Below are 12,119 nucleotides of genomic sequence, written 5' to 3' on the forward strand. Positions count from 1 at the left end.
AGATCCTTGCCCTGTCTAGGTCACAGCTAATCAACTCAGACCTGTGGTTGGCAGGTCAGTGGTTCTTTTCACTCCCCAGGGACTGAGCGCCCAGTCTCTTTTCTGCCAAGTGAAGGCAGGGGTGCACAGATGAGCAGAACACACTGCCCCTGATCTCTTGATCGTAACAGTAGATGAGCCTCAAATGATCCCATGAGTATGAGGAAAATTACAGTGTGATACATAGTAGACATGGAGAGATGTGTGTTGCTAAATGACAAATCCAAGTTTGGAGAGATCAGAGACCTGTTTGCTACAAAGCTGAAGGATGTCATGATCTGTCATGGAAGAGTGCTTCTAGCATGTGGACAGTGTGTGCAAAGACAGAGTATGCCAAAGTGAGGGGAGGTCAGCTCTTTTCAGGGAAGGCCCCAGCAGAGCATCTTGGGAATGGAGATCGGCACCTGGTGAAGCACACGCAGCCTGAGGTCACTACATCAGCTCTAAAGTTGGTGGAATGCTTGCCTAGCAAGTACCAAACCTGACCTCCACCCCTTAGCAGCACATAAACCAGGCATGCTTGTACAGGCAGAAGGGACATTCAAGGTCATCCTTGGCAACCTAGTGAATATGAGGTCAGACACAGGACACATGAGACCTTGTCTCAAAAATGGAATGAAATAACTAAACCTCTTTCCTGTCTCAGTTCTGGGTCATTTCCCATCTATTCCTGAGGCTAAAGTTATCTCACTTTGTTCTGAGGCTGAGAACTATGGGTGTTTTTCATAAAGCAGTTATTCATATCATTCATGAAGTCCTCTGCCTTTTCTGTTGACATTTCCTGTGCATTTGAATCAAATCATCCCTTGGTTGACTAAAGGTGTCTCTTGGTAGGATGATTTGGGAAGAATCAGCACTGGACTGCTTCTCACCACTGTCCCCTCTGAATGGCAGGGACTTCAAGCATGCCCAAAGAGACTGTAGCCAAGGATGTCCTCCATGGGGAAAATGTTCAAGGCCAGTCCTCCAGGGGCCTGTCAGGCTCCAGAGGAAGTTCCCAACCAAGGTATCTTGATACATTGGGTGTGAAGGGGTAGATCCAATGGGTAAGAGTGCTTACTGATCTCACAGAGGATCAGAGACTGGTTCCCAGCACCCACCATGAACATCTCACATTCCAGCTCCAGGGCATCTAATACCCTTTCTGCTGTAAGCACTTGTACATATGGGGTATTCTATCTCTGCCTCTCTGTCTCTCTGTCTCTCTCTGTGTCTCTCTCTGTCTCTCTCTCTCTCTCATACACACACACACACACACACACACACACACAATTAAATTGTTTTTAAAAGATACAGATGTATCTGGATAGTGAAATTCTTCTTCTCTCTCAACCTTCTTTAGAAACTCCATCCACAGACATGAGAAAAGTGAAGCGCACAGATTTGTCTAAGGAACATCAGGGTTTCTAGATTTTATGTGACTGTGGCCTCCCTTCTCCCAGTAGAGCTGGGGGACCTGCAGACTAATCGTCCCCAGAACAGAACTCTGAGGAATGCCAATACAGGCTCTTTGGAGAACCCTGGGACATAAGGGTATAGAGATGTCCTCAGATGAAGGGAGGTGACCAAAGAAGACATGACATCGGCCTAAGGTCCAAGAGTTAAGGTAAGGCCAGAAGAGCTAACGCCCAGTGAGTGCCCACTCTAGAGCAGGATAACCCTAGAAACTCTTTTCAGCAGTGAGAACTACTACCACATGATGTCTAGCTTAATCCTTTTATCCTGTTGGGAAAGACACTTCACCCTTTGTCACAGCTAAGAATGCCATGGTTTAGAAAGGTTCAGAGGTCTGTTAAATCCCTTTCAGGAACAGAACTGCAAAAGCCAATTTTGGGCTCGAGTCAGTCTTGCTGCCTTTGCCCACTAAAGCATGTTGCTTCTAGTCTTTTAGTGACTGGAGGAGATAAAGAGATGTCCACTCTGCAGATGAGGAAACGAAGGCTGGGTGCCTCAGTTGGCCACTCAGTGAAGGAGTGGTGGGGACAGGAAGGTATGACCTCATGTTGGACCTCAGGTCTACATCCACATGGCTCCACAGGACACTACTCTGAGTGCACTTGCATTGACTGATGCTCTCACCTCCTGAGGAGGTGCCACACAAGATGCAGAGGGAGTCACAGGCTCAGGCAGCTTGCACTCACAGCCTCGGCACTCCCGTGTGCAGTGACATGGTTTTAAGTCTTCATCACTTTGGAAGCAGAGCCTAAAGAAATCGTTGCTTTTGCTTGAGGGACGGGTTAAAACAGAAGCTCGCTTGACCTCTCCTAGTAGGCAGATGATTTGTCTAATTAGGTAAAGAGCTTTCATGCTCATGTACATTCTGAACCCTAATGAGCTGTCAATATGAAAGGTTTGCCTTCAGCTCAGTTCTGCAGCAGATCTTTCTCTTCCTCAGTGGAAAAGACCAGCACAGTAAACAGAACCCCGTTTCCATGGAAGCTCAGGCTCTCTGGCTTTCTCTTCTTAGTACTTGAAAAGGTAATTATTTGATTTCTCTTTATATTTTTGGATATCATGCAGCGGTTAAGGATGGCCTTCTTGATTATGCCAGGCTATTTTAGGGAGCTTCATTTACATTTCTCTTTTTAATCTGTTCTTTACACCATTAGCTGTCTGGGCATCAGGGTCCACCTTCTGGTCACTGCTACTAATTAACATCTAGCAGAGCAAAGGGACTTGACCCCAGAGAAAGTTCAAGACACTGAGAAGCTAGAGAATCTGTCAGTGATGGGGGTCTCTGGTCAGGATGGTACCCACAGATAGAGACCCCACATTCACAGCAGGGAGGCACACTGTCTCATCTGGTGCCTTCCTGTCTGACCCTCTGCTGCCCCATGGTGGATCTTGTCAGAAACGCAGGCAGCACAGACCACTCTTAAGAAGAGCACAGATGGCCTCAGCCACCATTTTCTGAAGGTTGGTGCCTGCCAAAAACTTTCTACCTATTGTTAATTCACTCAGTAGCCTTGGGAAGAGTTATCCTGAATAGACAAGACCAAAGGACAGAGATGGTACATAACTTCCCCAAGATCACATGGTTACTGAGAGCAGAACCATGACAAATACATATCCATTGCTGTCAATCTATGGTCACAGCCTCCCCAGAAGAATTCTGTCAATCATGATAAGAAACAAGAGCAAACATTTCTCAACTTCCAAGGAGAGCTGTGGTGCTGAGTGGACCTGTGTGACAAGGTGCAGGATACAGAGTGAAAGCTGTGTGCTGAGTGGACCTGTGTGACAAGGTGCAGGGTGCAGAGTGAGAGCTGTGTGCTGAGTGGACCTGTGTGACAAGGTGTAGGGTGCAGAGTGAGAGCTGTGTGCTGAGTGGACCTGTGTGACAAGGTGTAGGGTGCAGAGTGAGAGCTGTGTGCTGAGTGGACCTGTGTGACAAGGTACAAGGGGCAGAGTTGGGTTGTTTGGAGCATGCATTTAAAAAGGAGCCCAGCAGGGGATGGAAGCTGACTCAGTGGTACAGCATATGCAAAACCTGGGATTTGCTCTCCAGTATCACAGAAAACAAGAAAGAAGCCGGCCGGCGTATTGCTGAGCATGTGTTCATGTATAAGCTAGAAGAAACTGGAGTGCCCAGTACCCTGTGCCAGCCTGTTTTTCTCCTTTCCCAGGGCTCAGTTCCTCTGCTGTAGAGTGAGGACTAATGTCCTACCTACCTCTCAAACTTGTGGTATCCCTTTAGAGAGGCGCATGACTTCTCACATAGCCATGCAGAGTGTGTGTCTGCTGTGAAACCATTTTGTGTAAAAAGAATACCAACTACAAAATCAAATGCAGTAAGCAGAACAATTTCCTAGGATTTGGGTGATGCTGACAGGATTATTGATTTTCAGAGAGTAACCTTCTGAACCTAGCATTCCTTCAGTGTGGTGTCTGTCAGCAGAGGTTTCTCAGGATCCTTAGAAAAGGCTTGAATAGGTGGGAGGGTCCTGGGACTTGAACAGGCATCAGTAAATGCTGATCCTGTTCTGGCCACATTTGAGCTCCAAGGACTAGAGACCCAATCTGTCTTGTTCCTTTATGTATTCTTCTCTTTTAGAGACTTATTACTATAATTTTTGTTCGTGTAGATGTGTGTGTGTGTGTGTGTGTGTGTGTGTGTGTGTGTGTGTGTGTGAAATACTGTGTAAGTTTATGTCCTATGTGTGAGGGTGTCTTCAGAGGCCAGGTTGGCAAATTCCCTGGAGCTGGAGTTATAGGCATTCATGAGCCTCCTTATGATGATTCTGGGAACCAAACCCAGGTCTTCTAGAAGAGCAGCAAGCACTCTTAACCGCTGAGCCATCTCTCCCTCCTGCCCCTCTTACGTGTTCTATTGTATTGATATATTAAAACTTTCATGAATGGAAGTGTAAATGTGTGAATGAGTCAATAATGAATGAATGAAGCTCAGGGTGAACCTTGCCTGCTCATCCTCCTCTCTGCCACTCGATTCCACAATGCTGGTTGGAGAACACAGTGCCCTTCCGAAACTCGGTGTCAGGGCTGCTTCTGGTGCTGCAGCGGCACTTCTGTGAGCACCTGCTTTTCCAGCAGAATTTTCAATTTTCCATCTAAACTGTTCCCTTTGCTGCTTTGCAGGAAGCAACTGGGTATTTCATTTGCATGTATATTATGAACAAGACATTACTGAGTGGTCTGAGTAGATGTTGCACCTGGATCAGAAATGAAACTGTTTAGCGGCAAATGATAAAAGCAGCTCATTGGAGCTTAAAGGCAGCTGAGGACACTGATTCCCATGTGTGCCAATCAGAAGCAGAGATGAGGGTTTAGAGGGGCTGCTGATTGTGGTCCCAATCAGAAGCAGAGATGAGGGTTTAGAGGGGCTGCTGATTGTGGTCCCAATCAGAAGCAGAGATGGGGGTTGGGTGGGGGGTACTGTCGATCATGGTGCCAAATAGATGCAGAGATTGGGGCTGCTGATTGTGCTGTATGGTCCCATAAGAAGTAGTTGAATGGCCAATGTTTTAAATCGTTCCAGGGTTTTCTGTCCCACAGCTTCACACCTCCCCACTTCTCCCAGGGCTTCCTCCGGAATAGCTAGTAAAATGGTTCAGCAGAGCCGTTGTGGTGTTGGTGCCTCAGTCCAGTTCTCATGCCCAAAGCAACAGTCTCTCTCCCAAAGCAGTGGAGGAGACAAAGCATTGCCACGTCCTGCGCTGGGCAGGGGTGAGAATGCATGGTACCAGCTGGGGAGGTGACAGCAAGTGCCAGCCATGCAAGCCTAAGACCTGAGATCCCCACATGGAAATCCTAGTATAGTCCCAAATGCCAGTAACCTCATGAGGTGGTGTGCAAACAGTAGCGGCCGTGGAGCTCACTGGCCAGTCAGTCTAGACATTTGATGAATTCCAGGTTCAATGAGAGATCCTTTATTAAAGGATAAGACACAGAGTAACCTAGGAAGATGTCTATCTCTGGACCCCACAAATATGTGCACACAAGTGCATATATACCACACCACATATACATATGCACACATACACATATACTACACACACATGCACCCATACATGTATAAAATGCACCACACAAAGTCCAATGGATGTTTTTAATATATTCTATAAAATATACCAAAGAGAGCTAATAGTCGTGATGCTTTGGAAGAATCGTCACTTAATCATACTAGAAAACGTACATGTTCATAGCATGGCTGTGCTTAAAGCTCTTGAATAAAATTTGCTTTCAGAGGCTGGAAAGATAGCTCAGTTAGTAAAGTGTTTGCAATCAAAGCACAAAGCATGAGTTTAATCCCCAGCATTCATGTGAAAAATCTAGGCATAATAGCATACTCTTGTAATCCCAGCACAGGGGAGACAGACAGGAGGACCCTGGAGTTTCTGTGCCAGCCAGCCTAGCCTACTTGGTGATTTCAAGGCTAATGAGAGACCCTGTCTCAATAAAACAGGGTAGATGACTCCTGGGGAACAGCACCTGAAGTTTACTTCTGGCCTACACATACACACACACACACACACACACACACACACACACACACACACACATCAGCACATACACACACATGCACAAAGACCTGCATGTCAATACACACACACACACACACACACACACACACACACACACACACACATATACACCTGCATGTGGACACACACACACACACATCAGCACATACACACACATGAACAAAGACCTGCATGTCAATACACACACACACACACACACACATCAGCACATACACACATATGCACAAATATCTGCATGTCAATACACACACACATCAGCACACACACACACATGCACAAATATCTGCATGTCAATACACACACACACACATACACACATACACACACACACACACATACCTGCATGTGGGTACACACACGTACATGCCCCTGTATATGGTTGCACACACACATGCCTGTTTTTAGAAGAAAGGAACTTAAAATATTTAGTTAGTTGGTTAGTTAGTGGGTAGTTAATGTGTACTAAAAAGAGGAATGACAACCATCCCACTTAAATGGCACTGTTTCCTAAGATTTTCTGTGAGTGATATAACCTGCTGAAGAAAACAGACCCAAATACAGCCCAAAGCCTAATGTTAGGTTTGCTTAGAAATAAAACTTGCTTAGAAACCTTCAATTCCTAAAAAAAGAACTGACTACTATGGCCTGCCACTTATTGCAAATACAATTTGACTAGAACAGACTGGTGCTTCTTCATCTAGAGGTGATCTGTGGCTGATTTCACACAACAGAGGCTGACTCTGCCAACAGAGAGCTGCAGCCCTGAAGGCTAAGCCACACCTACACAGTGCTTCATAGGAATGTCTCCCAGGCTCCCCCATAGATGATAGAGAGCAACAAGGATTTCACGACTGAACTCTTCCTTCTGAAGATGGGCAAATTGGAACCAGAGAAGTTGGGAATTACCCCAGACTTGGCTTTTCTGATCTTTATATACTAGTTGTTCTCATGAAAATGGAAGGTAGGGAATGATTTGATCTTAGATCTAGAAGCAACTAATTAGAGGTGGCCATCCAGAGAATGGTTGGGAATGTCTTAACGTCTACTAAGAAGAATCGCACTGACTAATCTCCCATGGAGCAGGACAGAAGAACCCCTCTATCTGTGTCTCTGGGAACTATAATGCTGGTTTCTTTCTGGAATATTAACTGTATAAAGCACTTTGTTGCTGGGTCCCAACAGGCTTCATATAAGACCCTCACTAGGAGCACTCTTTAGAGTCATCTGGCTCTAAAGACAGATCCTACACAATGTCATTCAAATGTGCAGCATAGCATGCTCTACCTGAAAATAGTTATTTGGAATTTTACTCAGACTGGATTTGTTGGTTATAAGATATTTTTAAATAAAATAAATTCATGGGTCAAGGTGGGGGCACAGGGTGGTATAAGATGAAAAGTCATGAGTTTATTGGCTTTTATCACCCAACTGAGAGTCTCCCTGTTTTATGTTTGTGTTTTATGCAGCTGGACAATCCAGATGAGCAGGCAGCCCAGATCAGACGAGAACTGGATGGACGTCTCCAAATGGCAGACCAAATAGCCAGGGTAAGGGATTGCACAGACTCTATACTGGGACCAGGTCAAGGTATCACCCAAGAAGTGCACTGACTAGTAAGACCTTCAAAAGATGAAGGAGAGGGACTGGGAACAGAGCTTACTTGGTATGCCCCGGGTTCTATCCTCAGCACTGCATAAACCAAACCAGAAATGGCAGTGTACACCTGTAGTGCCAGCATAAAGTAGAGACAGGAAGATCAGAAGTGCAAAGTCATCCTTGGCCACAAAGTAAGTTTGAGGGTAGCCTTAGCTTAAAGAAACTCTGTCAAAAGAAAGAGAAAGGGAGAGGAGAAGAAGAAGGAAGGGGAGGAAAGAGGAAGGGAAGGGAGGGGAGGGGAGGGGAAGAAGCAGCCTTGGTTGTTCTAATAGCCCTGGTGGGAATATGGCTCACTGTGACAAATACCCAGTTGTCATTGTAAAACTGAGATGTGATCATCTAGAGCAGAGCTGCAGAATCCCTCAGCACAACCCCCATAGCTCCAGTACAATAAAACCAAGTTCAAATGACATCCAAGGCTCTGAGGCAGCAGAATGTGCCTCCTTTATCTACCACCATGCATCACAATTTGCCACCACAGCTCCAGGACCCAGCCATAGACTGTCTCCCGCTGAAGATACCAGACCTGTTCCAGGCTCAATGTCTTTGTACCCACTGCTTTCTTAGCCTGAGAAGCCTTCTCCCTTCCATTCAGCAAGCTTCCTCTTCAGCCTTCATTCAGCCTTTAACCTCAAACATCTGCCTTGAGAACTTAGCAGTTTTTGCACTGGTCTACGTCAGACCCTCACCTACCTGACTGAATCTCCTGGTGAATAGGCCTTGTCTAAACTTGGGATCAAACCTTATTGTTGATGCCTATAGCTTGATATCATCTATGTTTTTCTGTTGTTGACATTCATGTTATAATAATTAGTATCCGTGCTAGTAGCATTTATTGGGTCCTGACTCTGTCAGACTTGTTTATATCCTATCTGTGAGTCAATAATTAAACATCTCTCTAAGGATATTTTATTTATCATCTTAGTTTTAGAGAGAAAGGTATGTAGACTATGCAAGCTAGATACCAATGAAGGGGCTGTGCTGGGCTCTCAACTGAGATCCCATGTTGGTTTTTACAGCTGTGACAAAATACCCAAGAAAACTACTTCAAAGAGGAAGGATCTCTATTCTTTTGTAATTTCAGAGGTTTCAGTCCTTGAAACACTACTCTGAGTCTGAGTTGAGGCAGTAAAGGCATGTGGTAGAGGAGGCTGCTCACCTCATGCCATCCAGGAAGCAGAGATAAACAAGAAGGGTTCAGAGACATGTACCATCCAAAGATGTGTCTTGGTTTCTTTTTCTGTTGCTGTTTTAAAACAACCCAACAAAAGCAACTTAAAAAGAGAAAGGTTTTATTTTGGCTTGGACTTCCAGAATGATATAACCCATCATGGTGGGGAAGAGATGACCATGGGCGGGGAAGGTATGATGCCAGGAAGTTAGGTGGTTGCATTGCATTCACACTCAGGATGCAGGGAGTGAACAAGGCTGTAGTCTCAAGGTTCTTCAATCAAGGACCCACTTCCTAAAGGTTCTGCCACCTTCCCATGCAGCACCACAGTTGTGGGCCAAATGTTCAAATGTGAGGACATTTAACATTCACACCACACCACCAGTAACCTCCTTCCTGTAAACTGGCTCTGCCTTTTCACAATCCATTCGGGGATGATTTGATCAGTAGATTAATCCATTAAGGAAGTCGGAACTATTATGATCCAATCACCTCTCAAAAGCCAGAAACCAAGCCTTTAATATTTTTAAATCTTTAGATAGGCATTTTTATATTCAACCTGGAGTAGGCCTCATGAAATAACAGGCTGGCAATAGGCAGAGGCATTTACTCCAGCAAAGAATTTAAGGATGCCTCAAGAAACTTCTGATTAAAATAATATTTAATGAAATGTGTTAAAAGCATAATTAATGTCAATATCCACTAAGAACAAAGTGTCGAACATTTCTACCCCCCCCCCACACACACACACACACACTTCCCTGCGGGCTGCGGCGCAGGTAGAAGGTTACTGGAAGTAGCAGGGAGGGTGGGCAGAAGAGAGCCTCGTGCTGAAACTCCCTGCTACGGGGAGAAGTATCCCAGGGTTTGGATATATAGAAAGGAGTCCTACTGGATGAGAAGCCAAGGAAAGATTCCAGGATGGAAACCCTTCTGTCGGTGCCCAATTTTACTAAAATGTTGGGCATCTTAATTTTTGAACACCTTTAAAGTATATAGTAAAACCAGTCTGGTGGCTATAAATAATGTGTAGCTATGGATTTGGCTAAAGGTAGTGTGGGAAGATCTTGTGTTTTGAAATCTGTTTGATGTGGGAGTAAACATCACTAAGGTTTTAGAATTTACCTCTTCTGTAAACTCGGTGTTTCCTTTCAGTGGATTTTCTGGAAAATTGGATCAGTATGGAGACTTGCTTACCTAGGGTAACTATTACCTCTCCATCAATAAGCTCACACATTTTGATATTTGTGAGGGGAGATTTTTTTTTTAGGCTTAATATTATAATTCAAAAAGTAATGTTAGACTAATTTTAACTTTTCAAAACTGTAGATTAACAGTTGATGTACAGTAAGTCAATATGCTTACCTCTGGGAAAAAATTAAAGAACTCTCTCCCCAGACCCATTCAAGGGAAAATACTACTAACATCTTCAAACTGAGCTTTCTTAAAAAATGAACCAGGCAATTAAAATGACTTCTGGTTCTTATTTACTAAGAATAGAGTCAGTTCAGACTTGTATGCAGGGTGCCCAAACGGTTAAAGGCATGAAGAGCTCCTATGTGATGTCTTCTCATTACTGTTACCTGTTCTTGTAGAAGGTGTCTGTCACCTTCTGGAGTGTTCTTCCATGTCAGTATCCCCCTTGTGATAGGTCATTGGCATTGTCCTGACCTTCTCTGCTCTACCACTGAATTTTATCTCCAGCTCTAAGCTCACTGGTGCTAGAATGAGTTCTTCATTCAAGGGGAACTAAACACAACTCCTAGCCTTCCCTGGTCATGATTAATTGACTCATAAATGATAGCTGATGCAAACCAAACCAAGTATTCTCTTTCTTAGGACTATGGACAGCAGGCTAAAGTTGGTAATGTTGGTAGAAAGATGTCTGCAGAGTAACACTGAAAGAGGAAGAGATGGGGAATCCACTGTGATGCCAAGGAATAAATAGTCTCAATGTTTGCATGTGTGATTCTAGGAACTTTTGGGTTTTCATTGTGTGACTATTTTTCCCTAAATTTGTTGGATCTACCAATCATTAAATAAAATATGAAGAAGTTGCATATCAACTATCTCTTTACAAACTTAAATGATGCACCTCTGTCTTTCTTTGAGATGCCCTGGTTTTTCTATTTTTATCTATCACTTACATTGCAGTGAATTTTAGTGAGGTGTGCAGTTCAACGCATATGGTTGAAGGTCAGTTCCTATATATGTTATAACCAGAAGTTGCTGGATACCCATCCATCCATCATGTTCAATCCTCTCTGCTCTCTCCTGTGATGGATTTACAAGATGGGCTGAGCACTTTTAACTGCACCAACTAGAGAAAGCTTATGTGAGAGACAGGGTAGGTACAAGGATCAAGATGCATAGGGATCATGGGTGAAGAATTGCCAGACCTGTGGCGAGAGCTAGAGCCAATGGCCTTGAAGGGACAGGACTTCTGTCTGCCATCCCTGTGTCACATTGGTCATCTGTCCTTCCTCTGTAAGCCAGCTATCCTCGCTTCCCAGATGGGCTGTCAGTCTATCCCTCAGCTTTAAAATATACAAAAGGGGAACCATCAGCCACTCCCAGACCTCTCCAGATCCTTCTTCTTCCTCCTTGTCTCGCTAATTCCTTCAGATTCATAGTTCTAAGAATCACGCCTAGGATTTGCCCAAGTTTGTTCAAAGCTAACCCTAGTACAGTCAACCAACCCACTGTGGAATAAAAGCAAAGGCCTCACTGGACACATGGGTGCTGGTAATGTATCCTCAGCCCACTGCGGTGTACAGGCAAGAGCCTCACTGGATACATGGGTGTTGGTAATGTCCCCTCAGGATGAGGCAGTACCTAAACAGCAGTATTGTAGGGTCAGTATGAAGTGGGGTTATCCCAGATATACTAATACCATTAACTCCCCCTTGTGCAGTATATACTAAGCTCCAGACTCTTATAGTCGTTAAACATGATAGTCCTCAAACCCTCTCAGAACCTTGTGGTAAGGCTGTTCTTTTCCATTGCAGAGGCTAATGCAGAGACATTGGAAGATATGACCAAGGTTACTCTGATTAAAAACTAGTCTTGACTAATTTGCTTTCTAGTTTTACTGAGTTACATTCCAAATACAGGTCTTCATCTCCCTCCTGATCCATGTCTGAGGGTCCAATAAACCTCTCCTTCAGGCTTTCTTCTCTGTCGCTAATGAGCCCTTTATTTAATGGTCCAGGCACTGGCTCTCAGATTTCACACAGGTTGTCACTTAGGCC

The 12,119-nt window shown here is 44.5% G+C and overlaps 1 protein-coding gene across 1 annotated transcript in view; it reads left to right on the top strand.

Annotated features, from left to right (window-relative positions):
* Window positions 1-12,119, top strand: part of LOC114710370 (calcium-dependent secretion activator 1) — a 114,203-nt gene that overhangs the window by 88,334 nt on the left and 13,750 nt on the right. The window contains exon 4 of the mRNA XM_037208289.1: window positions 7,508-7,588. Coding sequence (XP_037064184.1) covers window positions 7,508-7,588 — 81 coding nt within the window. The remainder of the gene's footprint in view (window positions 1-7,507; window positions 7,589-12,119) is intronic.

This window comes from Peromyscus leucopus, chromosome 9 (genome assembly GCF_004664715.2).
Source record: "Peromyscus leucopus breed LL Stock chromosome 9, UCI_PerLeu_2.1, whole genome shotgun sequence".
Taxonomy (NCBI): Eukaryota; Metazoa; Chordata; class Mammalia; order Rodentia; family Cricetidae; genus Peromyscus; species Peromyscus leucopus.